The sequence below is a fragment of the Mesoplodon bidens genome, assembly GCF_964165515.1.
Source record: "Mesoplodon bidens genome assembly, chromosome: 10".
Classification (NCBI taxonomy): Eukaryota; Metazoa; Chordata; class Mammalia; order Artiodactyla; family Ziphiidae; genus Mesoplodon; species Mesoplodon bidens.
Genome location: NC_138172.1, coordinates 100,079,248 through 100,105,098, shown reverse-complemented (window position 1 = coordinate 100,105,098; position 25,851 = coordinate 100,079,248). Strand labels below are relative to the sequence as shown.

Sequence of the window (25,851 nt, the reverse complement as noted above, 5' to 3'; positions counted from 1 at the left end):
GTGGGGTGAAGAGTGTTATCACAGGAGCAATCGATGGCGAAGAACCTACGGGCCCATCCCTGGAGGGAGCCTGGTCCTGCAGCTGCTGATTTCCACGGGTGAGGGTACGCGTGCTCCTTATCCACCAGGACGGCGTGAGTTACGAGGACGCCGGTAATGCGGCCTATTCGGCCCTGCCTCCCTCCTTCTGTGACCTTGAGGTCAAGTTAATCCCACTCTTCGTACAGTAGAAGACTGACCTCCTCAAAGGCAGGTGAAGTACAGGACACGGCCTCTAAAAGGACTGCTGAGTCCGAAGCTGCTTCTGGCTAGGGCTCCATCGTGGGGCTGTGGGGCTTCCTCAGCCCCTGACACCCAGGCCTGGGGAAGCTCATCTAGTCCTCCTGCCCCAGGTGGCCAAGCCAACCAGAACCTTCCTAGGAGTTAGCAGAATAGTCGGGACAAGCCTTGTGGAACTTTCCACGTGAGACATCGAACCTTAAAGTTCATGTGGACTCTGGCTTCGTGTTGACTAATGAAATCTCTCACTCAGGAAGGACAGAAGTATCCCCTGAACAGTAATAAGCAACTGGTCAAGTATCAACACACACACACGACTATGGCGTCAGCATTATCTTACTCAGGCACGCGTCAGGACTACCACTGTGTTCATTATGGCTTACCACTCTCCGTGAGAGAGGTATCAACAGAGGCAGAAGATCCAGGAGGGGCTGGGAAAGTGGCTCTTCCAGAGGCGACGGGGTTTTGCATTTTAAATCTGCTCCAAGCTACGGACCAACCACATTAACAAGTCAACTGGGACCTTCAGATCAGAGCAACGCAATGCCACCACAAGGCAAGGCCACCTTTCCAGAAATTGTGCGTGGATGGTTCGAAAACTATGCATCGGATGATGCTTTCACCAAAATTACTCCAAAGCCAAAAACAGTCTGGCAATTGGAATTTCCTTGACTCTATTTTAGTCTCAAAGGAAACCATTGAGATTTCACCGAGAGAAGGTTAAAGGGGATGGATGGTAGCTTGCCACTGAAAATATTTAGTTTGCAAAGGGATCATGAGTTACACATTTACTTCGAGAAACTTAAGAAAGAATCTGTGGAGTGTGTTGGCTTAAAAAGCACACACACGGAGAAGATATAGCACAAATTTAGTATGTTCGGATCTCTGAGTCACCACCGCAAGGGACCGGGCAGCGGCCGCAGGACTGAGCTCCTGCCCAGGGCCAGGCAGGAGACAGCTTCCAGCCGAGCTCACAGTTCATCCTTCGCCTGGCGCAGGACAAAGTGGTGCAAGGAATCCAGGTCTCGGCCTCCGCTATGCTCGCTGACTTTCTTCCCTCCGCGGAAAAGCAGCAATGTGGGATAACCTCGTACCTTTAAAAAAAAAAAAAAAAAAATTGGAAACGGACACAAAGTTGCTTCTTAAATAAAATCAGAAAAGATGCTAGAGTCGTGTCCAGGGAAGCCTATAGTTAAATTTTCAGAACGTACAGACCATCAAAAAAGTACCTAAGAGTTCAGAAAGCAGAGCCTTGGGGCTCTTTATTCAGTTTCCAACCCAAACCTACTTTCAAGATTAGCAACAAGGAGTGACTTCACCGGAGAGTGGAGTCTTGCCTGGGGAGCTGGTGTGGACGGCGGGGGCCTGAGGCTGCATTGCCCACAAGCTCCCTGGCGCCACCAGGGTGCTCTGTGGTCCGTGCTGAGTGGCAGCAAGACCCTCGAGGATACACACGTGTCAGCTACAGCTCCACCTCTTTTCTCTTTAAAGCACCAAAAAAATCTTAAAAAACGACTGGCATCTTCTAGTAAGTAGATGACGTCTGTGCTACATACATCTATTCTAATAAACTCCAGAGACCTCAAAAATGTTTTAAGGAAAACACCACAAATGGAAAAATATAAATTGCAAATCTTCTGGGCTATTCGATGGTGCTAATAGCTTGGAAAGAAGGCAACAGTTACATAAAGAACCCAAGCGTGCCCCACTGGTGTGGCCCTCTCAGGGGGAAGTGTAGGATCAAATACTTTCTGCATGGAGCGCTGCCTTGTGTCTGTGTGTGCGATGAGGGCTACAAGCCAGCTGACTGTTTAGCCAATGAGAATGGCCACGCAGGTGGCGCCCTGCCCTCAAGCTCAGAGGCTCAGGTACTGCCAGCCTTTCGCCCGGGTGGCAAGGCCTGAAAAAACCCCCTCTGAACTGTGTGCACTCACAGAAGACAGCCTTCCTTTGAGAGAGCAGCTCTTTTGCTTCTCAAATGGAAAAAAAATCCCCAAAGGACACAAAAAACTCTTCGTTGAGAGGATGAGTTATCTTGGTTGAGTCCACAATACCAAACTACAGCTCCACTTGGGATCCGCCCCCAGTTCTGTCCCCATGAGTTTCCATGCATGTGGACCCACCGAGTACTTGCTGCAGATGTTCCGTTCTGCGGTGCAGTCCAGCTCGGCGATCTTGACCTCCGCCAAGCCAGGGAATTCCTTTTTAGAGAGCTCCTCCCAGATAGGAGCCAGGTTCTTACAGTGCCCACACCTGGGAACAGAACAGCGACAGCTTTGTTGGGGTCCCGTCCAGCTCACGCGCCTGCATTTCACTGCCCAGCCTGTTTCTTCTGTCGGAAGCAGCCAACAGCTGCCTACAAGCTGATAAAACGGCAGGTTCTCCCGCGGGGTGCGCTAACACCCCCCCCCCAACCCCGCACCTGCTCGTCCTCTCCCACCCCAAACACGGAATTCAAACCCAAGCCAGAGCAGGCTTTCGGATAACCTGACTGATAGCAACAAGATGGTCTGAAAACAGCTTCAGCTTTGCAACCATCTCTACGATGCGGTAAACTGTGGGCTCCCTGGTTTGTGAATGCACCGTGAGCAGGAAACAAAAGAAAAGACGCCAGACACTTTCTTAAAAATCACCTGAATGCCAAAAACAGATTATATTTCTTATGGTCTTAAATGTTCACAAGAGCTTCAAAGCTTCCCTGAAGCTTCCGGGATGTGGTGTGAGCACCGAGGCCCTAAGTTTGGTTCAAATTCTTTCCACCTGTTACTCTACCCGCTTCCTGACCACCTTCCCCTCTAGGACCTGCTCCCCTTCAGTGAAAGGGGCTCTTCTGTCCTTGTACGTGATCTGTACAGCTTTAGGTTTTTAAAAAAAAAAACAGAAAATACATGATAGTTTTAAAGGCATCATTTACTAGTGATTCTACTCTTTAAGAAGAAAACCTGCGCAAGTCATACAGGTCACTCATTAACTTTTTATCTCTGCTGTTACTGTTTCTCATGAATACGCGCAATGAAACAAAGTGAAAATGGCACGTGTGTGTTTCTGTTCAGAAACAGGATCTCTCTCTCCTCAACACTATTTTTCCAAATGGGTTGTTTCAAGACAAAGCGTTCTCCCCGTTTTACAGCTGAGGAGACTGGGTTCAAAGGATTTAAAGGGCATCCAAAGCCGCAGTGGTTCCCGGCACACCCTGGAACCTATCGTCTTCCCGCCGATCGCGGTTGCCGTGGTCTCTGCTCTGGTCCCAGAGGGCCACGGGCCAGGAAGGTCAGGTGACTGACAGACCGCATGGCTCTAACAGAAAGCTGAGCTCTACTCGATTTCTCTACAACATCCAGAGAGACGAAGGGGCAAAGCTATTAACACCTCATGATGCTCATGGTGTTTTTAACCCCAAAAGCCATCTATCTGGCAAAGTGCCCAGATACCACAAAACTTCAGTGTTATATGGCCACAATAATAAGTCTCCATTTTTGTTTTCTCCAGAGCAGACTGAACTTTAAGTTAACCTCATTCTCCATAACTTTATGAATACCACCAAACTTTAACATATACACCATAACATTTCCTTTTTCCCTATAGTATAACTACAAGTAAATGTAGTATCTGCCCAACACGGAGTCCGCAGGGTTGGCCTATGAGCTGAAAAATAGGATGTGACTCAAGTGCACGACGACAAAGTTTCTAATTCAACAGCCACTTACCATGGGGCATAAAACTTGACGAAGGTTATGCCTTCTGCGATGGTGTCATCGAAGTTATTTTCCGTCAGTGCCAACACAGTGCCCTTGGGGGAGGGAAAAACCACAAGTCAAATACACCACGTAGAGCAGAGTGGGGGATCATGCTTTGGGATCGCAGAAATACAAGTCCGTCATCTTTTAAAATGCTGTGACGTGTGCTCCGAGGCCACACACAAATACCTACACAACTCACTTTTCACAAGCACAAAAGGGCAGTGACTCATCACCAGTCCCACGGTCCTGAGCCCAGGAGATGCTGCATGGAGGGGACAGGACACGTCCAGCGTTCTGCCCCCAGCCAGCCCAGGCAGGTTCAGGTGCAGCCGCTGTCTCCAGGGCTCTGGGTGGGCAGGGCCTAAGTGTGCGCCTCCCGGGCTTGGAGCCTCGGACACTGACCGAAGTCCAAGCTGACCGGCCTCCCTGAAGTCTGTACACACTGCTTTCCCCACTGACTCTATCGCTCTCATCCTACAGATTCATAATTATCTTCTCTATGTGATAGAAGGACCTTAGTTACACAAGCATAGGCAATATGTGCTTTACAGATAACAGGCTGCTTTCCATTTTTAAATTCAAAATGTGAAAACTGCTCATTTGAACTCAGGCTGGAGAATTCAGGGCAAAGGTGCCACACGGCAGTCTGCTCTAAAGCGATTCTATCTTGAAGGTTTTTCACAGAATTATGTCTATGTGTTTTCCTCCAAAAACGGATATGTGATCCTCTCGTGAGAATATGGATGATGGGGACTTTCCTGGTGGTCCAGTGGTTAAGAATCCGCCTTCCAATTCAGGGGACGTGGGTTCGAGCCCTGGGCGGGGAACTGAGATCCCACACGCTGCGGGGCAACTAAGGCCACGCGCTCCAGAGCCCACGTGACACAACTACTGAGCCCGCACGCCGTAACCGAAGATCCTGCATGCCTCAACGAAGACCCGATGCAGCCAAATAAATAATAAATAAATAAAAAAGAATATGGATGATGTGTCACGTGGCAAAGTGTACCAGGGCTGCCCCACTCGAGTCCAGCACCAAGTACCATGTGTCTGTGACCAGGACGCAGGGGCACTGAGGGGGCCATCCAGATGCTGCCATCTTTATGTCCAGAAACATGACACCACACTCACTGAAAGACCCACTTAGTGGTGGAAAACCTTATTATAAATAGAAACCCTTCTGGGTTTGACAAAAACATCCACAGTATATAATTACACTCGATGTGGGGTGACCTTTATAACCACCATGACACATGCTCCCTTGACGCGTGGTCCCTTAACTACGAAATCGTTTGTTTACTTCTTAAACCCAAACTTCCACTTTTAACTAACACCCACGCAGTCCCCAACCTACAAGCGTCCCACTAGGGGCTGGGCCTGGGGGGCGGAGGCCCCATCACAGCCCCACCCTGGGAGGATGAGGCCGGCGGCTGCCGATCCTCCAAGTCTGATCCCCGGGCCCCAGGCATGACGGCCCCAGCGAGTCACGATCGCTCCTGTAAATACTGAGGCTGGACAGTCACCAGGGAGGCGTCCTCCCCAGCACCAGGGCTGCCCTGCCCGCTGTCCCGGGTAAGAACCTGACGTGCTGTGGAGTGTAGTTGTGTGAACTGAAGCGGCAACACAAGGATTCAGCTTTGGAAATAAACTGACAAACAGGCCTTATGGTTCTCAGCTAGGAAATCCGAGCACTGTTTTCCTGGGAAAACGCTATTCTGACTCCCCCGAATAATCTCATCTTCACCCACGGTTTCGGCGTCAGTTTCTACCTACAGGAGTGGATGTGGGAACCTCCTCGTCTAGACAGGCATCCGGCTTCAGCTCCGGACTCTTACCTGTCGCCACCTGCAGACCGCCACAGCCCTGGAACCAACACCTTGAAAATGGACCCACCCCCTCCCTCCCACCCGGTCCTCATCTCACGCCTGGGACACGCCAGAACCCCGCCCGGCGCCTCCAGCCCCTCTCCCCCTCCCTCCCCTCCCCCATCCCGACTGCGCAGGGGGAGCTGGACGCCCCTGCCCGCCGTCCCCGCCTCCTTCGTCTCCAGATACAGCGGTTTCCGTCTCGTCCACACAGGCTGCAGCCAGCCGGCTTTCTTAAAGTCCACGTCGGCTCCAAGCCCTCCACTGGCTCCCTGCAGACCTGAGATCCCCGGCTGGCGGACGAGGCCCTCCGGAGGCCGGCTGCCGGCTCCCTCCGCGTCCCGCACGGTGCCCTTGGCCTCCGCGCACCCTCTTCGCTCCCGCCGGCTGACGCGCCGCCAGGCGGCCTTCCCCACGGCTCTCCAGCGGACACCGACTCACCCGTGGGGCGGGCTCCCTGCCTCCCCGCCCCGGCCTGCGTCGCAGCGCCGACATCTTCGCGCGTGTCCCCCTTCCCACCCGCCGCTCTCCACAGGCGGAAAACGGCCTTATTCGCTTTGGGTCCTGGCGGCCTAGGACGGTGGCTGGAACGCGACAAGGGCTTGATAAACGCAGAACGAACGTGAAGCCTTAGGCTCTGAATATATGAAGAGGACACCTCGATAAGTCAGCGATCGTCTGGACAAATGAAATATCCTGCAGTGATTTGCCTCTGACATTCCAACGCACAGAGCCTTTCTGCTGCAGCTCTTTCAGGGGCCTTTACCACCTTGACTGCAGCAAGTTATGGAAACGAGCAGAACGGGCCCAAGAGGCAACGGCCCAGCTTTCACAGCAAATACCTTCAAGTTAGTGAGTGCTGAACCAAAGGGAAGAACTGTCCAGAAATGTTGACACCAGATGCTCGCGGGATCCTGTCTCACACCCACTCCAGGTTCTTTAAAGGGAAGCTCTGTCTATGCTGACCCCCTAACAAGCATGTAAAAGGAGTTCAAGAAAACGCTGTGTTGAAAAGTGGACCCCAGCCCACCATGTGAATGCACCATCGCTTGGAGGCGGGAGTTGACCGTGCACCCACCTGGTCGGCCGCGGGCTCAGCGGCCAGCGCGGGGGCCTCCGACGGCTGGGTGGGCTCCGGGGCGCCCCTCTCCGTGCTCTGGAGCTGCGATGCCACGTACTCCCTCAGCGACTCCAGATCCCGCTTCCCCTTGTACTGATCAACCTGTCCGGGACACGGGCCACACGAAGACACGTCAGGGATGTGAATCCTCAACCCTCCACCTGCCCACGCACGACCCACCCCCATCGGACGTCTCTGTCTGGGTGTCCCGGCTCTGTGGTGTCTGCTGCTCAAAGGTGAAGGCAAAGCAGAGATGATCAACCGCAGTGTGGCTCTGGGCAAAGAACTTTACAGCGCCTGCCTTCTGCAGAGCTAAGCGTTTCCAAAGTCTGGGCACTGCCCACCGGCCAGGGACAAAGCCAGCGTTTAGGAGCCTTTTTACCAAGAGCGAGCGCTGACCCCTCTCAAAGGTCGTAATCAGGGCAGTTACCCTAGGACCGTCGATCTGGCATATTCTAGAGTTAACCTGAGCCAGCTGAGATGCTCCGGGAGTGCATCACGCCTGATGGTTTCTCTCAACCCGCCAGGCCTTACCAACAAAGAGAGAGACATTCTCGCTCCGTGATGCGTATTCCTTTAAACCAGTGCCCAAACAATCTGTGCTGGCAACACGCCACCCGTTAAACCACTCGACCGTTCAGCCGTGGTTAAGACACACATCTTGTCTCAACACTAAGACCTGAAGAACGTACCTTTTCACCATCTCGGAACCAGAGGAGCGTAGGATAACCTCGGACCTGGTTTCCTGAACAGAGTCCATGGTGCTGCGTGCAGTCAACCTAGAGATACAGATCACGCGCCCAGTCAGCTTCTCTGCGAGCCTTCCTGGTAAATGGGCTCTTGGACACTTAGTACTTTTTCAAAGAAAGAAAATTTCTAAAACTCCCCATCTGTAGCATCTCCGCCAGCAAGTTGCAGCTTTTGGAGAGACTTTACCCCAAAATACACCTGAGCTTAGGGAGCAGAGTGATGGGATTTAGAGACATGATTTCTTTTCACTCAAAAATGCCAGTTTTGGGGGAGTTTACCTTGAGGAGGTTAGCAGATGGAGAGAGGGAGCCTCGCCTGACATCTGGAAAAGGGGACGGCCAGCTGTCGTGGACAGAGACCCACGCCCGTTACAAAGCTAGCTCAGAAATGTATTCTCAGGTTCAGGAGTTTTAAATAGGAACATTTGGAATATAATCAAGATAAAACTGAAAAGATGTCAAATTAAGTGTTTAACACACAACAGTGAAAAATTCATTTAACAACTGTTACAATTTCCTAGGCATCTGCTCTGTGCCCAGCGTCGTGCTCAGCATTTTACCATTACCTTCACCACCGCCCCAGTCAGATCTCATCTTGGTTTTGCAAAGGGGGAGACTGAGGTGTGGAGAAGCTGCTCGAGGGTGGCTGGCCAGGTCTGTCCGAATCCCACGTTAATGCTTTTGGCCATCTCACTGTGCTGGGCACATCACCTTATTAGCTACAGTTCCTGAACACGCAGCATTACTTCTGTATACAAATCAGCCCCCGGCAAGGTAGAAAATGAGATTTTTATAAAAGCAATTCAGGCAGGGTGTCTGGTAGGTGCTGGAGGATGGACGGATTAAAAGTGTTTGAAGGCCCGGAAGCTGCTCTAGATATTTCCCGAAAACCCAGTTGTCAAGGCATCACTTCTGGCTTCCCTCCGTAAAGTGGGAAAGAATTCCAGGCAGCAGGGCAAGCCAGGGCTCCCCACGGGCGGGTCTTCTGCACGCAGGCTGCGCACAGGGTGTGAGCACAGAGCTGAAGGTCCTTTTAGGAAAGAGCTCTTGGGTGATTTCGACTGTGGATGGTCTCCAAGTACGTCCAGTGAACGTTCTCTAAGGCTCTGCCCCATATCTTTGCAGAAAGGGCTCTGGGGCTGCCAATTCAGAATTGGCCATTGCTTCAAAATAAACAAAGGAGCCAAAGCCATAATTTATCTCTAGACTGTGGAAAAGCCAGCACACTCGAAACCCGGCTGCCATCTGTGAAGGTGAAATGAATTATCAAGTGGCACGCTAAATGGAATTAATAAATCAAATTTGCGACTTTGTGCACAGAATGAATAATGGGCTACTCAGCTAATTAATCCAGCCAAAGGCGGCCTATTTCTGGTTTAATAAGGGCTTTCACTTACCTTGCCAATCTTGACAGTTTCGGAATGTTCAAGGCCCAGAGCCAGCTGCTCCCAGGTCGGAGCCAGAGCTTTGCAGTGACCACACCACGGGGCGAAGAACTTGATAAAGTGGTCTCCTTCGGGGGTGGGGGAGGAAGGCAGGAGAAAGGGAGAGGAGTGTGATTTACATCCACCCGACTAGAGCATGAATGGAAGCGTCTCATCTTTGTCCTCCTGCAAAGCTCAGTTCAGGATGAACCCTTGAACTGGTAAAAAGTGACTCCCCATCAGATATGTCTCTACCCATGAGTTCATAACGATCCTTAAAAACTAATCTGTCAGGGCTTCCCTGGTGGCGCAGCGGTTGAGAGTCCGCCTGCCGATGCAGGGGACACGGGTTCGTGCCCTGGTCCGGGAGGATCCCACATGCCGCGGGCGGCTGGGCCCGTGAGCCATGGCCACTGAGCCTGCGCGTCCGGAGCCTGTGCTCCACAACGGGAGAGGCCACAGCAGTGAGAGGCCGGCGTACCGCAAAAAAAACAACAACAAAAGAAAACTAATCTGTCATCTTTGGAGGACAATAGGGACCCAACTCATTATTTGGAAAACGGGCAATAAAGGGAAAGAATCAGGCACTTAGCCTGTCTTTCCCACGTGAACTGCACCGCTGGATAACCAAGTGATAAACGAGAGCAAGTGTCTCTTGCTGTAAAAATGAAGAAGCGATGCTTGAATTACAGCAGCAGGCTTTGCATCCCTCGTGAGTTACGGCTCTAGGCGGTGTCGGACGAGGCCACTGACATCACAGACTTCCCAGCTATGCAGTCTTGCTCACACACCCCCAAAACATCAAACAGAAAGTGATAAAGTCCCTAGATTCAACGGCCAACTCACAGGGAACAGAGACATCAGGGTGATGTGGACAGGGAGACTGTACTCCACACCATGAAGCCAGTGGCGGCTTCCTTACAGCCAGGGCAGTGCCTTTTGGGGGATGGGGGGAGGGCTGGGACGGGGCACGGGAAGCGAGCAGTTTTCTGTCTTGAGCCGGGTGACCGCTCTATGACCATTCACTACACCCTACATTGTTTTCTGTATCTGGGTTTTATTTCACAATAAGATAGAAGATCTAAAAAGACTGAATATCACTCCCTTGGCTAGGATAAAAACAAGCCTCACAACATCATGATTTAGGCACTGAAAACTTTTATCTAGGCTCTTCTACCTTGACCAGCCTAGGGCCAAAACGGTGTCAGGCTGAGACCAAACCGAAATCAGGCTGTGGCCAAGGAGAGAACCAACCAACGGACGCTGACTTGTGACTCAGGCTCAGAGTCGGACTTTGCCATGGCAACGCTCACGGCGGCATCTTGTCACCGCTGCAATGATGCGTTCGAGGGAAATGGGGGAAAACTCGCTTCAAACTCACTACTGTAAATCCACTATACTCCAGTTAAGAAATTTAAATGAAAACATTTTAAATATACATGAGCAGCTGATCTGCAAGGCTGAAACCACATCTCCAGACAGGTGTGTCGCTACTTTGTGCTGAGGTGGAGACAGGAGCTCCAGGGTCTCCTGGAGCATCAACAGGAACTGAGGCGGGGCGGGGCCGCACCGCTCTCGGAGGAGAGACCCTCACGCCAGCAGCACGAGGCCGCGGCGCGCGGGCACATGGCCCCCTCGGTGGGCGACCCGCTCAGGGAGGGTCAGGGCCGGGCTTCGGACGGTGGTCTGCCACGGGGTGGCCCCGGGCGTGCATCCTGCAGGGAGCCCAAGCCCGTCTCAAATTCAAGCGACTCCCCTTAGGATAGAAACCCTGTCAGAGCATCTGTACCAATTAACCAGCCACCTTTAATTAAAAACGGCTGAAAGCATCACCATAAGCGATGTCAGACCTTAAATGGGGTGTATTTCAACTCCCAGCAAGCAGGAAGCTTCAGGGCCGGACACAATTTTAAGCCCTTTTAAGAGCGTTTCCAACCCCGTCTCCCAGGAGGATTTCTCTCCATGACAGCCTCTGAGAGCGCAGGTCAGCAAGGAGGCTGAATTCACTTTCAGGCCTTTCACTGCTGAGCCAGCACTTCCGGACGTGTGAAGAAAGGCCTTATACATTATTAACGTTAGAAATCGTCCTCAGGTCATTCTGACATTTAGGAGACTATTTTCAAAAAATGAGATTTGGTATCGAAAAATATTTTAAGTGTAAAGAACACCTACGCTGATTCGATTTGTGTGTTATAATGGTCCCAATAAATTCTGGTTTAAACAGGTAAGAGAAACCTTTGTTTCTGCCTCAGGTCAATAAGCATATGATTAACATTAACATTAACATAAGCAAACACATTCTTATCCAAGGACGCACTGTCCAGCCAGTACACAAGTAAGTGCACCCACTCACCATCAGTGAGCTTTCCACACCTGAGGCTTTAGCTTAGTATTAGAACTGGCTTTTCCCTAAGGACAGAGACAAAAGGAGAAATCATCTCCGAGAGGAAGAGCATTAAACACTGATGTCATCGGGGTTGGGGAAGAGAAGCTCTTGACAAGCGCCACCCATGCTGCGACCCACCAGCCCTCAAGTGGCAAGAGGAAAAGCCAGGCCCCCCAGGAGGACGGCCCGGGCAGGGGTGCCCAGAGGTGCAGACCTGGCGCACCCGCCCGCCTACCTTGTGCCACGTGCAGCTCAAAGTTGCCGGCTGAGAGCTCGTACAGGCCCTGCTTGAGCTCGGGGGCTTGGGGTGGCTCCACCTCGGGCTCCGGCGTCTGATGGGAAGAGACGGAACAAGAGGCACTGGGTGTATGTGTGAAGACCCAGTGGAGCCCATGGAGGCTTCTGTCTGGAACCTTCTATGCTCTCCTCCCTCCCCTGCCACCTCGAGGCTTCGAGGGACACTGCTGTGTTGAGGTGGTGCCCCGGGCAAAGAAGCGACTTTGTCACCCTTGGCAAATGCTCGAGGACCGATGCTCCAGGCAGCTGGGTGATGGCCTCCCTGCCCCAACCCGTCCTTTGCTGTCCCCAAACCCTACCCAACAGAGCAGACAAGCTGAAGGATGGGCCACCCCAAACCAGCACCCTGTCCCGTCCTTTGAAACATGACCTGAGACGTCTTGCAGAATACAGAAGGAAGCAGCACCCAAAGACACAGAGGGAGCAAAAGGGACACAATGGGGAACAGGAAACCATCAGAGAACAGGAGGGCCTGGCCATCCTTTATCTACACAAACATAAGAAAACCTGGGAAGGAAGGTAAAACTCTGAAGGGCTGATAAAAGAGAAAGGTGACAAGAAAGAAGATTCAGGTAGACGGAAGGCAGCAAAGAGAAAACCACAGGGCAAACATGGGCTGAACTTTCAAGCAAGAATATAGTTCATGGGGCTAAGTTTGGGACATAAACACACAGTGAACGGACAAGAAGTGGCGTTTCTCCAGTACCTGGCAGACACCAGTGTGACAACTAACTACTAACCACTCTACCACACCATTCGAAATGTCTCAATTGTTTAGGCCGACACAGCCACGGCCTGCAAGCAGAGGTGAAGAGAAGACCACTGAATCCCCACTGTGCTATAGACATGTGGGTGTGTATTACTCAGTTTTTATCTAGCGGTTCATATTTCTATTAAAAAGAATATCTGGGCTTCCCTGGTGGCGCAGTGGTTGAGAGTCCGCCTGCCGATGCAGGGGACACGGGTTCGTGCCCCGGTCTGGAAGGATCCCACGTGCCGCGGAGCGGCTGGGCCCGTGAGCCATGGCCGCTGAGCCTGCGCGTCCGGAGCCTGTGCTCCGTAGCGGGAGAGGCCACAGCAGTGAGAGGCCCGCGTACCGCAAAAAAAAAAAACAAAAAACTTAAAAAGAACAAAAAGACCATCTAAGGTGAGTCTTTAAAAGCTTTCAAACTGCTGACAGCTCACAGCTGGGCAGCAAAGCCCCATGAAGTTTTCTTTTCCACTGCTGGCTTGACAAAACTGTCAAAGTGCTAAGTAGCCAGACAAAGGATGCCCGAGAGTGACGGCTAAGTGAACAGTCAGTTAAGTTCCAATAACGTGAAACGAAAGACTATGTGTCACCCTGTGTAAGATGTTCAAAGGGCTTGCAGTAGTAAAATGTCCATTCATGGCACCGAAGGAGCATGTCCTTCGGTGGCACGTAGGGATGGCCATCATGGGAACACCACAGTGTATCACAGAATGGGCACCCTCCCCTCTCCCCGGGCTAGTGACAATGTGGGCTTACAGAGTCTTAAGAAAGCAATCTGGCAGTATTCATCAGAGCCATAAAAGTGGTCTTGCTTTTTTATTTTCTGCCTTGCAATTTTATGTCTGGGAATATATTCTAAAAAGTCACTCCAAAGTAGAAAAAAAAAACATCCTTTACAAAGATAAAAATGTTCCTTATAGCATTTCTGATGACAGAAAAAATATACATAACCTAAATATCCATGGACAGAGAAGAGCTGAATTATGGCAAATCCATGAGATAAAATATGATCAATATAAAGATGATTCAACTATATAAAAAGATCATTAATGAAATGAACCATGTTTATTTGATTATGACTGTTTAGGCAACAGGGAAAACCACAAACCTGGTTTGAAAGCTGGAAAGAAAAAAATACAGAAGGAAACATGGAAATATAAAAATTGGGGTAAAATTTAAGAAATGGCAGGTTTTCTTTGCTTTGACTTCCTTTAATACTGCCATAATGCTAGGAAGGAAAAATCTAAATTTATCCTGTTTAAAGATGAAAATGTATATATTAAGTTATTTAGATATAAATACAGATGAAGACGTTTTTAAAAAGTTTTTGCTTATAAGGCAAAATTCATATTGAAAAGAACTTCGGTTTGCAATATTAAGTCTGAATATTTGAACTTTTCTATAATAAGGCACCCTGTCATCATTTCTAGCAATTATCTGAGATCCCCACTGCTCTGAGACACAAAGATATGGCCAGTGGGTAACTGAGGTCTCAGGTGGGGAGGGGTGGGTCCCATGTGGCCACGCCCCCGGGGTACCCGCCCTGAGGATGGCTACGCGAGCCTCAGCCTGGCTGCCCCATCCCCAGCCTGTGCTTTGGGCTCCGCTCCCCAGAAAGACGTTCGGCTCATGAGATGAAGTCTTTCTGCCATCCTGACACTGGCGGATGGTTTCGTGAATAAAGTCATCATAGAAGACTGGCTTTTTGCTGAAAAGTTTACTTTAAGTGTTTTTGGAGACCATGAACTCCCCTTTAAAACTGGCTTCCTCCCCTTTAAAACTGGCTTCCTCCCCTCAGAGGACATTTCCACAAAAAAAAAAAACAAAAAAAACTTGAAGTTTAAATCTATGTGAAAGTTACACCTGCTCCTCCAGCTTTCTTGCCATGACAAAGATGCAAATTTATTCTCTGCGAGGTTTGTGGTTTCCCCCGTTGCCTAAAATTAGACATGTCTCTGGTCAACACTTATTCAGTACCGTATGCCGACATTCTTCACGTGGTTCTAAACTTTTAAAAATGTGAGGTAAAGTAGCACTTGGGAAGCAGCTGGGTTTCTGATTAGCTGTGACCTATACACAGAATCTGGGGGACAGCTGAAGGACCACACCCTGGAAGATGACACCAACAGCATCAGGGCCCCCAAAAGACCCCTGGAGCACAGACAACCTTCAAGTCAGGGAACGCCTACCTGATGCAATACCACAGTCTTAGTCCAGTGTTGAACTGGAAATTACATTCAAAGACTTCAGATGCTCTTAATATTTTCATCAGAAACGTACAGCATGGGAACACTGGCCATCTTTCTACTCCCGTCCAAATACAGCTCAGCCTCTGTGGGCCTGAGCATTCAGCATTAATCCGAAAGCACCACACATGAAGGGACACTATTGCAGGGCTCACGATCGCAGTGATTTATAACAAAATTAAGGCTCCTAACATCAGCTGGAGGAGGATTACAGGTTTTTCTCTGTAACACTCTACATATAACTATGTCTTTAAAAAATATCTCAGTAACACAACATTGTAAATCAACTACAATTAAAAAAGAAATCTCAGAACTCATAGTTTCCACAATTTCCTGATATGATCCTTACCACGGGGGAGGCCATTAAGACATGGAGAGTGTGAAGGGTATCGAATTCGGTTATCAGCAAAGCCACTTAGGGCCGTGGGGCTGAGGGTTGAGAAGAAAAGGGAAGATTCACACTGTGGGTACCGCCCGCGGGAGTGAGGTCCCGGGGGAGGAAGGGCGGGGCTGGCCCGGCCTGGACGCTCTGGCGGGGGCCTGGCCCTGACCCTGGGTGGCCACGAGTCCATCTCGGGTGCTGAGGAATTACTGTGAGCTGAACTACATGTGACGGGGGCACAGAGGGTATGTTAACAAGTAGTAAGTCCTCATCTGTGGGCTGCATCCTGAAATAGTTACAAATGACACTGACTGTGCAGTCAAACGCGGGCCGGGGAAGCAGGGGAGACAAGATAAGGCCCACAGAACGGGAACCACTGTCGGGGCTCAGGCGGGCACGCGGGGCCACCTTCCCTGCACTCCTGCCCACCATGCATTGGACTCTTCTTTCTACTCTGGTGCCTGTTTGAACTTTTCCATAACAGAAAGTTGTTAAAAGTTCATCTTTTCCCACTTACATAAGGTACGTAAAGGAGCCAAATTCATAGAGGCAGAAAACAGAGCGCTGGGCGCCAGGGACTGCCAGAGAGGGAGGGGAGTCAGGGTCTAACGAGGACAGGGTTTCCTTTCGGGAAGACGGGAAATTTCTGTGCATGGACGGTGGTGACGGCGGCACCACGTTCTGAATGTATTTATACCACTGAACTGTACGCTGAAAAACAGTTAACAGGGCAAATTTTAGAGTGTGTGTATTTTATCACAATAAAAAGAAAAACTGAGAAGAAAAAAAAAGTGAATCTTTACTTATGATAAAAGTTGCTTTAAGATGGTACTTAAACTGGCCTCTTGACCACCCCAAAAATGTAGGAAGAAAGAGGGGGCGGCTTTGTGTGCACTCACGGGGGGCTCCTCGTTCAGCGTCTGCAGCATCCAGTTTTCCAGGGCCTGAAAATCCCGGGGACCCTGGTACTTCACAGCTTCTTGGCCAGGCCTGAAAAACTTCAAGCTGAAACAGTAACAGAGGATTAGTTGCAGCAGATTTTAAAGCACTTCAAACCACTCTGAGCAGAGAGCAAACTCGGTTAGCGAGACAATCATAAAAAATGAGGTGTCGGCGGGCTGCAGCCAGCACACCCCTGCCCCTCTCTGGTAATACTTGGACAAGAAAGAAAAGTCATGTTCTAGGCGATAACATATTCACTTAATCCTGAACTTTTAAAAGTTTCTTATGTTATTCTTGAAAAACAAAACCGGGGTGAACACATCAGGCCGTGAGTTAAACCCCAAGCTACGAGGGTTCAGGTGTGTAGAACTCTCTAGCTTTCCCCTGCCCCATATTTGTTATCCTTCCCCGGCTTCAGTAGTTTTTACGTTCTGCACTTTGAAAAACAATTTACAACTGTAGTAGAAATAGCATTGCTCTGCAGTAAATGTATTTCCAGGATACACTGTCAGCTATTCAACTCTTACAACGCATGAATATCCAGCTACTGTGAGAGTTCAACTTTCCAACTATAAGGACAACCTTGACAGTGGTTGATATGGCCCATTCACTTGCCCCCAGAGAAGGAATCTTTTCTATTTTCCACACACACTAGGTATCTGCAGACAGAGCAAGGAGCTCTGCCTTTGGAGGGGAGCAAAGACACCACCAGAGGCCGAGATGAACACGTCCAGACCCTGTGTCACTCCACTGGTGACGGGACAACACGGTCCAGGTAAAACCTAACAGACGGCGTCAAGGAATGGGGGGAGGGGAGGGAATAATTCTTCTATTGACAGAATTAACAGAAGGTAGCAGGAAGGAGGGGGAAATACGGCCGCCGACAGGAAGCAAACACAGGCTGGCATTCAGGGGCGAGCCTGCTCACCTAAAACACCCCTAACGCTTCCTGGCACATACATGGGTTCTGTTAGGAGATGCCCAATGCACAGTGTCAGAGTGCGAGAAGTGAAGATACACAGAAATCAAACTGTGGGTTTGGATAGCTAGCCCCACAAAGGTCTTAAAATGAAGTTTCACACCAAACAAGAAAACCAACACACTGGCTGTAGAAGGCATTCAGGGGAAAATGGGCTTACTGGCCTCACCCGGAAGCTCAGATCCTGTGATGGGCTAGGGGACATCCCAATGTGTCTCCATGAAGAATGTATGTCCCCTTCCCTAGCAGCTTATACTCATACAGCCACGACAGAAAGACACAATCTAACTCGATTTGGCCGGTATGCCCCCTCCTTCACGAAGTTTAACATTTCAAGCGACTCCAAAGCAGGCTCTCAGACTGTGAACACCCGCATCCATCACCTTGAGATGCTCTGGAAACGTAAGCTGTGCCCACAAAGGACTAGAGGCAGCTGCTGTCCCTCTCCACTCCCTCCCTCTCTCCCCAGTGCCTCCCTCCACCAAAGTGCTTCAGGATGGAAACAAGTGGATCCTCAAAGCATCAGAAAGGAATAAAGATGCAGACGTAGAGAATGGACTTGAGGGCATGGGGGCGGGGAAGGGGAAGCTGGGATGAAGTGAGAGAGAGGCATGGACATATATACACTACCAAACGTAAACTAGATAGCTAGTGGGAAGCAGCCGCATAGCACAGGGAGGTCAGCTCGGTGCTTTGTGTCCACCTAGAGCGGTGGGATAGGGAGGGCGGGAGGGAGGGAGACGCAAGAGGGAAGAGATATGGGGATATATGTATACGTATAGCTGATTCACTTTGTTATACAGCAGAAACTAACACACCACTGTAATTATACTCCAATAAAGATGTTAAAAAGAAAGAAAATCTGAAGACTTAAATATTAACTGTAACAATAAAACTATATAAGAATTTTTAAAAAAATCAGAAATCAGACCAGGCGTTGTTGAACCCATCCTCCATTTCTTTGCTAAGGTTAAAATGCAGTAAAACCTAATCTGTGACTTTTTCCTCATGTGGTGTACACTGAGTGAAGCAAAACTAATTTTTAAAATCTCTTCCTGTTGTTGGATTAAAAATCTTTCTAACCAGCTCGAGTCTGAGATTCTGGTTAAGTTCACAGAGCCTAGGGAGGGCACAGCTTCCCTTACGGGGCATCTGACTTCATTCCCACTGTACGTGGAGATGAAGGCAGCAATGCAGAGCGGGCCGTGGGGTTCATGCCCCAAGTATAGCCCCAAACTCTTCTGCTGTTACCAAACCCCCACACGGGCGCTTGTTTTCCTGGTGATCTGTGCCTCAGTCAGGAGACTGCAGGGGAAAAGATCCCCATTGCTGGGTCCCTCTGGAAAAGAACATGATGGAAGTTCTACTACTATAGATGAGATGGTGTTATGGGTCGAATTGTGTCCCCAAAAAGATTTGCTGAAGTCCTAACCCGCGCTACCATGGAATGTGACCCTATTTAGAGACAGGATTTGCATAGAGGCAATCAAGTTAAAATGCGGTCATGAAGGTGGGCCCTAATCCAGTACGTATAGAAAGGGGAGATTCAGACACAGAGAGAGACATGCAAACAGCAGAAGGCCAAGTTAAGGAGGGAACTGGGGTGATGCTTCTGCAAGGCAAGGAACACCAAAGACTGCCCTCCAACCACCAGGAGCCAGGAAGAGGCAAGGAAGGACCCCGACAGGTTTCAGAGGCAGCACGGCGCTGCTGATGCCTTGATTTCGGGCTTCTGGCCTCCGGAACTGTGAGAATACGTTTCTATTCTTTTCAGTGGCAGTCTGCATGGCAGCCCTAGGGAACCTCCTTCAGCCCTGCCCCTGCCAGCATTTACCCAGATGATAAAGATTCTTTACTGGCTCAACAGCAAGACCTCAAAACGTCTTCCCGAGCGTAGGCAGCCTTCTCCAGGGACCTGGGAACCCAAACTCCCTCCCTCTCCAATCCTTTACTCCAGTTAAAGGTGACAGGGGAGGGGTGACCTAAAAGCTAATGTGCTGACACCCCGCTCTGCAACCCGCCTCAGCATTTACATTGTCATCTGATTCAGGCCTCGAAACATCCCTAGAAGTAAAAGCTCACACAGGTACATCTATGAATGCCCTAAGGCCACTACATTTTAGGCAGCATGACCCTACCTCCTGCATTCTGTGAAAAAAATCTGTTCTCGGGCTGTGACGGTCACGAGGTTCCTTCCCAAACCATGTAGTGGCAGCTTGTTGTATTGTATAGTTCTTTTTAACAACACAAAACCAGTGCGTGGTTTTCTTGGGGAGACCATATCTTCTAAAAAACAAATCAGGACACCTGATCCAACATGGATCTTTCGGTATCTGTGAATAGCATCTGTGGAGTGACTGATGTTGCAGCCAGAGAGCGCGTATGACTGGGTGCAGGTGGAACCCTCTACTCTCCCTCTGACACTTGCCTTCTCAGCCCTATGACTGGTCCTGTTTCACCTTCCCTATGGCGTGGTTTACGGTGCACAGAGCCACAGGGCCACACACAGCCAGCTGTTTAAGAGTGGACACCACGGCCACCCATCTCTGTTGCTCCTGCACCTTGAAAGTAACAGGTTCTCAACAGATAACTGGTCCCACTTCTCACTGGCTGCTTCCTTGGGATGCTCTTCATACAAGCAGAGTTTCCTTTAAAGGCAACGCAGTGGAGCATAGGACAGTGATGCCAACAGGTAGGTACACATAGCAGGAAATTTTGCCTCTGTTGCTCTGATGTGATGTACACTTGAGTTACTGCACTCACATTAGCAAGCAGTCACCAAAGACCAAGAGTTCCAGAGCCCTTTATGGAAATGCCAAATCTCCAAAGGTTACAGGAAACCTTAACATCATTGGGTGTGTTCAGATTGGTCTCTACACACACATTATTACACACGACAGTGTTACGGGGGTGTGTGTGTCAGCACCCTACTTCAGACTCAGAAGTTGAGGAACGTGAGTGGCCAGAGCTGCAGGATAAGTAGACGGTAGAGCTGGGGTCCAAACCGTGGCATCCAGGTTCCAGCCCAGAGCTCCTGCCATTTTCCATGCGGCCTCTCAAGTTTGAAGATCAGCTCGGGTTTCCCAAAGGATTGACTTCATTTGTCAATCTGAACAAATATTTTGGGACCTGCAGTGCCCAACCCCTCCCCCACCCTTCTGGAAAGAGCATCTTCCCTTTTTTGGAGAAGCTCTCTTCACTCCACCAGTAAATGTTGAGTCTGAACGGGGCTGTCGTCTTCCGACAAGATCCTGCCTCTCGGGTCACAAACATAGTTTCTGGAATGAACACTCCATCCAAGCTGGGCCAATCGGCGACGGGCCCAAGTCCGCCACAGCAACAGAGAGATGCAGAGCAGGGAGTTAAGTCACCTTAAGGGGTGGGAGGGCAGAAAAACAGACCTCCAAACCCATGGAGCCGAGCCTCAGAGGCCTTCCCCCGCAGCCTTCAAATTAATTCCCTCTTTTGTTCATTAAGCCAGTTTCAATTTCTGTTCTTAAAACCAAAAAATTATTTTAACTGTCAAGGAAGCAGGTAGCAAGTATCACTTGTCAGAACAGCTGCACTTTCTTTCCAACAAAAACAGCCCGTGGGCTAGTCACGTGGGAAATAACTCTAGAAAGGAGGCTTAAGAATTAAGAGTGACCAAAAACTCAGACGGAAATTCATGACAGTCAGTGCTCATCGTGTAAACGTACATGTGAACGTCAAATGTGACAGGATCTCGTGGAGAATGCCATTTTTGTCTGGCAAACACGTTCTTTTATAAACAGGAAAACTCAACTGACTAATTAAAGGCTTTTTCCAAACAAAGTAAAAAAAAAAAAAAAAAAAGGCACCTAATACACACACGGTGTAAATGTAACCTTTTCCCCCAACAACAGGGAGTGCCTGCTTAAACTCGGCATCCCCTCACTCCTCAGAACTACAAGGAAGGCGCCAAAAGTTTAACTTGAACTTTCTTGGCCGACTGTGGCTGGCAAAAAGCCAAGGAGGACCCGGCGGATACAGGATGCGAGCGCCGGTCACTTACGTGGGGTAGCCACGCACGCCCTGGGCAGAGCACACATCTGAGTCGGCCGTGCAGTCGACCTTGGCCACGTACACCTTGGTGTCCTCCATGCTGTTGTACTTGTCTCCCAGGTCGTTCCAGGTAGGCTGCAGCCGCTGGCAGTGTCCACACCTGTGGCCAGGTGACAGTGAAAAGCACGCTGAGAGCTGGGGTCAGAGGGTGCCTGACCCACCCGCCCAGCCATTTCCCAGGGTGGCGGGGCTCTCGGATCCAACTCCTTTTTCACACTGCAGTGGAGACGGGGCCAGACAGCTCACAGTGTCTGCAGAACCCTGCTCCACTGCTTAAACCCTCCGGAGAGACCCCACATTGTTCTCAGCGTGAAATCAAAACTTAGCCAGGTGCCCGATCCCCCTCCATCTGGCCCCTGCTGACCTCCCACCTGACCTCTATGCACACTGCCCTCCTTCCCGTGCTGCCCACCACTGGGCCACGCTGCTGAGTTTCCAGGTTCCTGAAAGGGCCGTAGCTTGGCCGGGCCCTGGGAATCAGCACCCTCTTCTCTCTGACACTTCCTCCCTAAACCCACCTGGCTCATTCCTATTTGTTCAGTTTGGGTGTCACTTCCTCCAGGAAGTCAGCCCTGACTCCCAGGCTGTCTGGTGTCCACTCTCTTCTCCCCCGCTTCTGGAGAGCTCCCTCGCTCCACCTCTGTGGCAGTGGCTCAGCACTTCCCCTCGCCATGGCTCCTCTACGGTCAGGTCACCTCTACCATGTAACCGAGTCTCCCCAAATGCAAGGCAGCCTCGAAATGAAATCAGTTCTGCATTCTTTCCAGTGAGAAGCATACAAAAAGCTTGTGGCCGGCCCAAACTTCTAAATTTGATATACTCAAACATACACTTATAATATTCATTGTATGAATTTAACTATACACAAACATGATGGCATGTGGGGTGTTTTTCCCCATTCACCTGGTAAGTGTGTATTCATGATGTCTACGATGTAACTACTTGCTGTATTGCTTTCTAAAGTGTGGTAAGAACACCCAACACTTAATAACTGAGTTCATCCTCAAAATAATTTCTCAATAAAATCAGTGTTAAGTCTCCTTGCCTCTTTTCTTTCCTGACAGATGACCTCACCAGGAAGCACCTAAAGGAAGCACTGGAAAATTCTGCTTCAAGCTAACCTGTCTTCCCTAAGCACTTTCTTGGCCAGGGAAGAGAATCCTGCTTTATAAGAGGTTCAAATACAACATGAATCCCTCTTTTCTGGAAGACAATTGTGAGGGAAAACCCCTGCTAGATTTAAGTATATATGGTACAAGAAGACAAGCATCATCCTTTCTACCACTGGATCCCCAGTGTCTGGCACGTACGAAGTGCTTGGCAATCTCTTCGTGATGGATCCACGGGTGCCGTGCAGTTGGCACTTCTGGGTTTGGACCCCTGGGGCTACAGCACGAACCTCTGAGATAGCAGCTGCACTCAGAGGCAGTTTGTGGTCACGTAACAGAGCAAAGCCACCTGGTCCTTTTGAGGAAGCGGCTCCAACCTTGACCTCATTGTCCCCAGATTCAATGTGACCTGAAAACTGGCCATAGAGAAGCTATGACCTGACGCTGGCACAAGATCTACAGCAGTAGGACAGCCCTGCCACTATCCAGTTCAGAGCAGATACACACAGATCGATGTTTTCATTAGCTCCTGCCCCCAAATCACACGTGGGCTCCCAACATTCCAGAAACTGAAATGGAAAGAGGAGGGGCAGCCCACAGTGTCTTCCGTCTGAGCTCCAACCTGCTCTGAAAGTCTAACTTTTAAATGTTGTCACCGAAACCCACACATCTCTATTTAAGCATTTCACAGTAGACTATTAAGAAGCAAACAAAAACTTTAAAAGTTACTTTTTCTGGGAGCATCCACCTAAAAGTCTATAAGCCACACACAATGAAACATTACATTACTTTAAGGAATGTACTTAATACCAAGTGCCCGGTCCTCTCCCTCACTCAGCCCAGGACTAGCTGGTGAGTATTACAGAGACTCCAAAATTAAAACTCCACTGGCACTGCACGGACCTACAATGTCTGCATGTCAGTTTTTCTTTAAAATATAAGGAAAAAAATTCCATGGGCAGATTTATTCCACAAAAATAGGCTTCACTTAAGTAGTGTATTTAATTGGAATAGCTACTCTGAGAATAATACCCTTCACAAAGTAACTATCGATGTCCATTATTTTACACTACAAAGTATTTTCTACACCACTGGTAGTTCTACAAATTCAACTCTTGATTCTTGGGAGCTGGAAACACAATGTATCTATGGGACAGCTCTGACCCAGACCAAAAGTGCTGATTTAACTCCAAATGAACTGAAATACAGTCATCATCTGAACATGGGGAGGACGAGAAAGTCTCCTCCAACTTCCACCAGCACATGATCTGAACAGGCCGTTTTTCTTGGGCATCTTCTCCCTATTCCTTCCTGCATCCCCTTCCCACATCTCAAGGAGCCTCCTCCGCTCTGGGGGAGAATGCCAAATTCTGCAGTAAAGCCTGCAAAGGGCCTTGGGCCCGAAAACTGGCTGTCTGCTCCGCCCACGGAGGACCCCCTTCAGCGGGCATCTAGGCCCTAGGAGGAAGGCACTCAGTCCCCGTGCTCGTGCGGATGACGGGAAGGCTTTCTGTAGGACAACCCACAGGGCAGACGTCTCTGGGTTCGGCACCGAGGCCACACCAAAGCCTCCCACCCCCAGAGAACCACGGCGAGGGGGACCGTCTGCTCAACGTAGTAACTTTTCCCATCTCACACTTTGCAGACGACCAGGCCCCAAGAGAGCAGGGAGGAGCAGGAGCCAGAGGTCGGCCTTGGGTCCGGGGCCAGTGGCTCCCATCACCGTGAGCACAGCTTCCCACCGCCCGGGGGCTGCGGACAGGCCCCCAGAACCCGCACTGCTCTCCACCCCCCGGGGGAGCGCAGGAACCCTCTTCTGCCTGGGCCACCCCTTCCCGCAGGGTGGGAAATCACGCCTTGTGAGTCCCTGTGTTTCAATTAAACCCGCAGGCCAGAGGTCTGCCGTGCGGCGAGCGAACAGCCTCCGAAGTCCAAGTGTGCACGCCGGGCGCCTGGTCGCCGGGGCGACCGCACGTGGCCTCCGGGTCCCGGCGTGCCTCCGGCCGGCGCAGAAGTTTGGGGCCAGAGGACGGACGGGCTCTGAGCTCCCAGCGGCCCCGAAGGGCGACGACCCCTTCCCCTCCCCCGGTGAGGGGATCGGGGGAGGGGGCGCGGGAGCCGGAGCGGCGGCCTTTTCCGGCTCGGCCCTCGGGGACCGCCCCCTCCTGCTCCACCCCGGCCCTAGCGCCACGTCAGCCGCGAGCGCCCGGCGCGTGCCGCCCCCCGGCCCGGAAGACCCTCAGCCCCTCGCCAGGCGCCCCCAGGCCGCGGCCCCGCGCCCCCCGCGCCCACACTGCGGGACCCGGGCCCGACCCGCGCCGCGGAGCCCGAGGCGGGCGGTGCGGCCAGTTACCAGGGCGCGAAGAACATGACGAAGTGCGCGGCGCTCTGGATGCCGTGCGTGAACATGTCGGCCGTGTACAGGTGCTTGGCGTGCGGGTCCTGCCCGTCCCCGCCGTCGGCCGCGAGGGGCCCGTCCGCCGCCGCTCCCGGCTCCTGGGCCCAGGCGCCCCCGCGTCCGCCGCCGGCGTCCAGCAGCAGCAACAACAGCAGCATCAGCAGAGGCGCGGCCGGCGCCAGGGCCCGGGGCCGCGGCGGGAGGAGGCCTCCGGCGCGCGCGGACATCACGGCTGGCTGGGCGCGCTCTCGCCGCGGCGGCCGGTTCCCTCCGCGCCGCCCGCCCCGCCCCGCGCCCCGGAGAGGCCCCGCCCGCGCCCCGCCCCTCCCGGCGCGCGCCCGCTCCCCGGTGGAGGCTGGGCCCGCGCGCGCCCGGAGAGCCTGGATGGGAGCCCGTGGAAGGAGGGGGTCCGGGCCCCCGACTGCCTTCCGTGCCCGGCCTCCAGCACTTCCCGGGACGGCTTTGGTTACTCCCGCGGGGCGCTGCGCCTCCCCAAACCCAGGCTCTGTCCGCTCTGGCCTGGAGCGGGGCTGAGTGTTGGAGCGCCGGGAGGCCACAGAGGGGGATGTCAGCCTCGGTTCATCTCAACGTACACAAAGACCCCAGGATTTCAGGCAAAAGGAAGAAAGAGCGGCTGTCAGCAGAATTCAGGAAACTGAGCAGAATGGGCGGGCTTTACACCTGAATGAGTCAAATTCTTGGCTGGACCTCAACTGTGATTCTGGGCCTGAGCTCAGGGACTGATGAAAAGCCGCTTAACAAGAGAAACCCGTGCGGGGGTGCCCTGCCCTGCCTTACCTTGAGGGTGAGAAGGAGAAAAGCTCAAAGCATCCTCTTAGACACTAATCCCGCAGGGCTCCTCCTCCAAAAACGCCTGGCTGGCGTCCTATGGCGCCCTAACTCCCCAACTGCATCAAGGCTATAAAGACACGCCTACTCTCGCTGCACTGCCTCCCGTGGAAAGACTGCGAGGCTTCCCCAGGTGTGAATCGTGTGAATCGGGCACCTCACAATTCACATCTGCTGGCGCAAGCCTGATTGCACGTGGTAGTTGAAGGTTAGGCCCCGCCCTAGGGATCCGAAGCTAAATCAGGAGACTCA

At 51.3% G+C, this 25,851-nt stretch overlaps 1 protein-coding gene across 1 annotated transcript; it reads right to left on the bottom strand.

Moving 5' to 3' along the window:
• Window positions 1-1,016: 1,016 nt before the first annotated feature.
• On the bottom strand, window positions 1,017-25,011 carry TXNDC5 (thioredoxin domain containing 5). Its single transcript, XM_081245386.1, has 10 exons — window positions 24,706-25,011; window positions 21,194-21,343; window positions 16,139-16,244; window positions 11,799-11,895; window positions 9,151-9,266; window positions 7,697-7,783; window positions 6,963-7,106; window positions 3,987-4,069; window positions 2,403-2,532; window positions 1,017-1,373 (listed from the first exon to the last, which is right to left on the bottom strand). Exons 1-10 carry the CDS (start codon window positions 24,975-24,977, stop codon window positions 1,251-1,253), a joined length of 1,308 nt encoding a protein of 435 aa, XP_081101512.1. The 5' UTR covers window positions 24,978-25,011; the 3' UTR covers window positions 1,017-1,250.
• Between the last annotated feature and the right edge of the window lie 840 nt (window positions 25,012-25,851).

Coding starts and splice junctions, on each gene's coding strand:
- TXNDC5 (XM_081245386.1), bottom strand. CDS start 24,977: ATGTCCGCGCGCGCCGGAGGCCTCCTCCCGCCGCGGCCCCGGGCCCTG. Junction 4,070..6,962: donor CTGAGCCCGCGGCCGACCAG/GTGGGTGCACGG, acceptor CCCTCCCCCAAG/GGCACTGTGTTGGCACTGAC. Junction 2,533..3,986: donor GTCAAGTTTTATGCCCCATG/GTAAGTGGCTGT, acceptor TTCTGTTCCCAG/GTGTGGGCACTGTAAGAACC.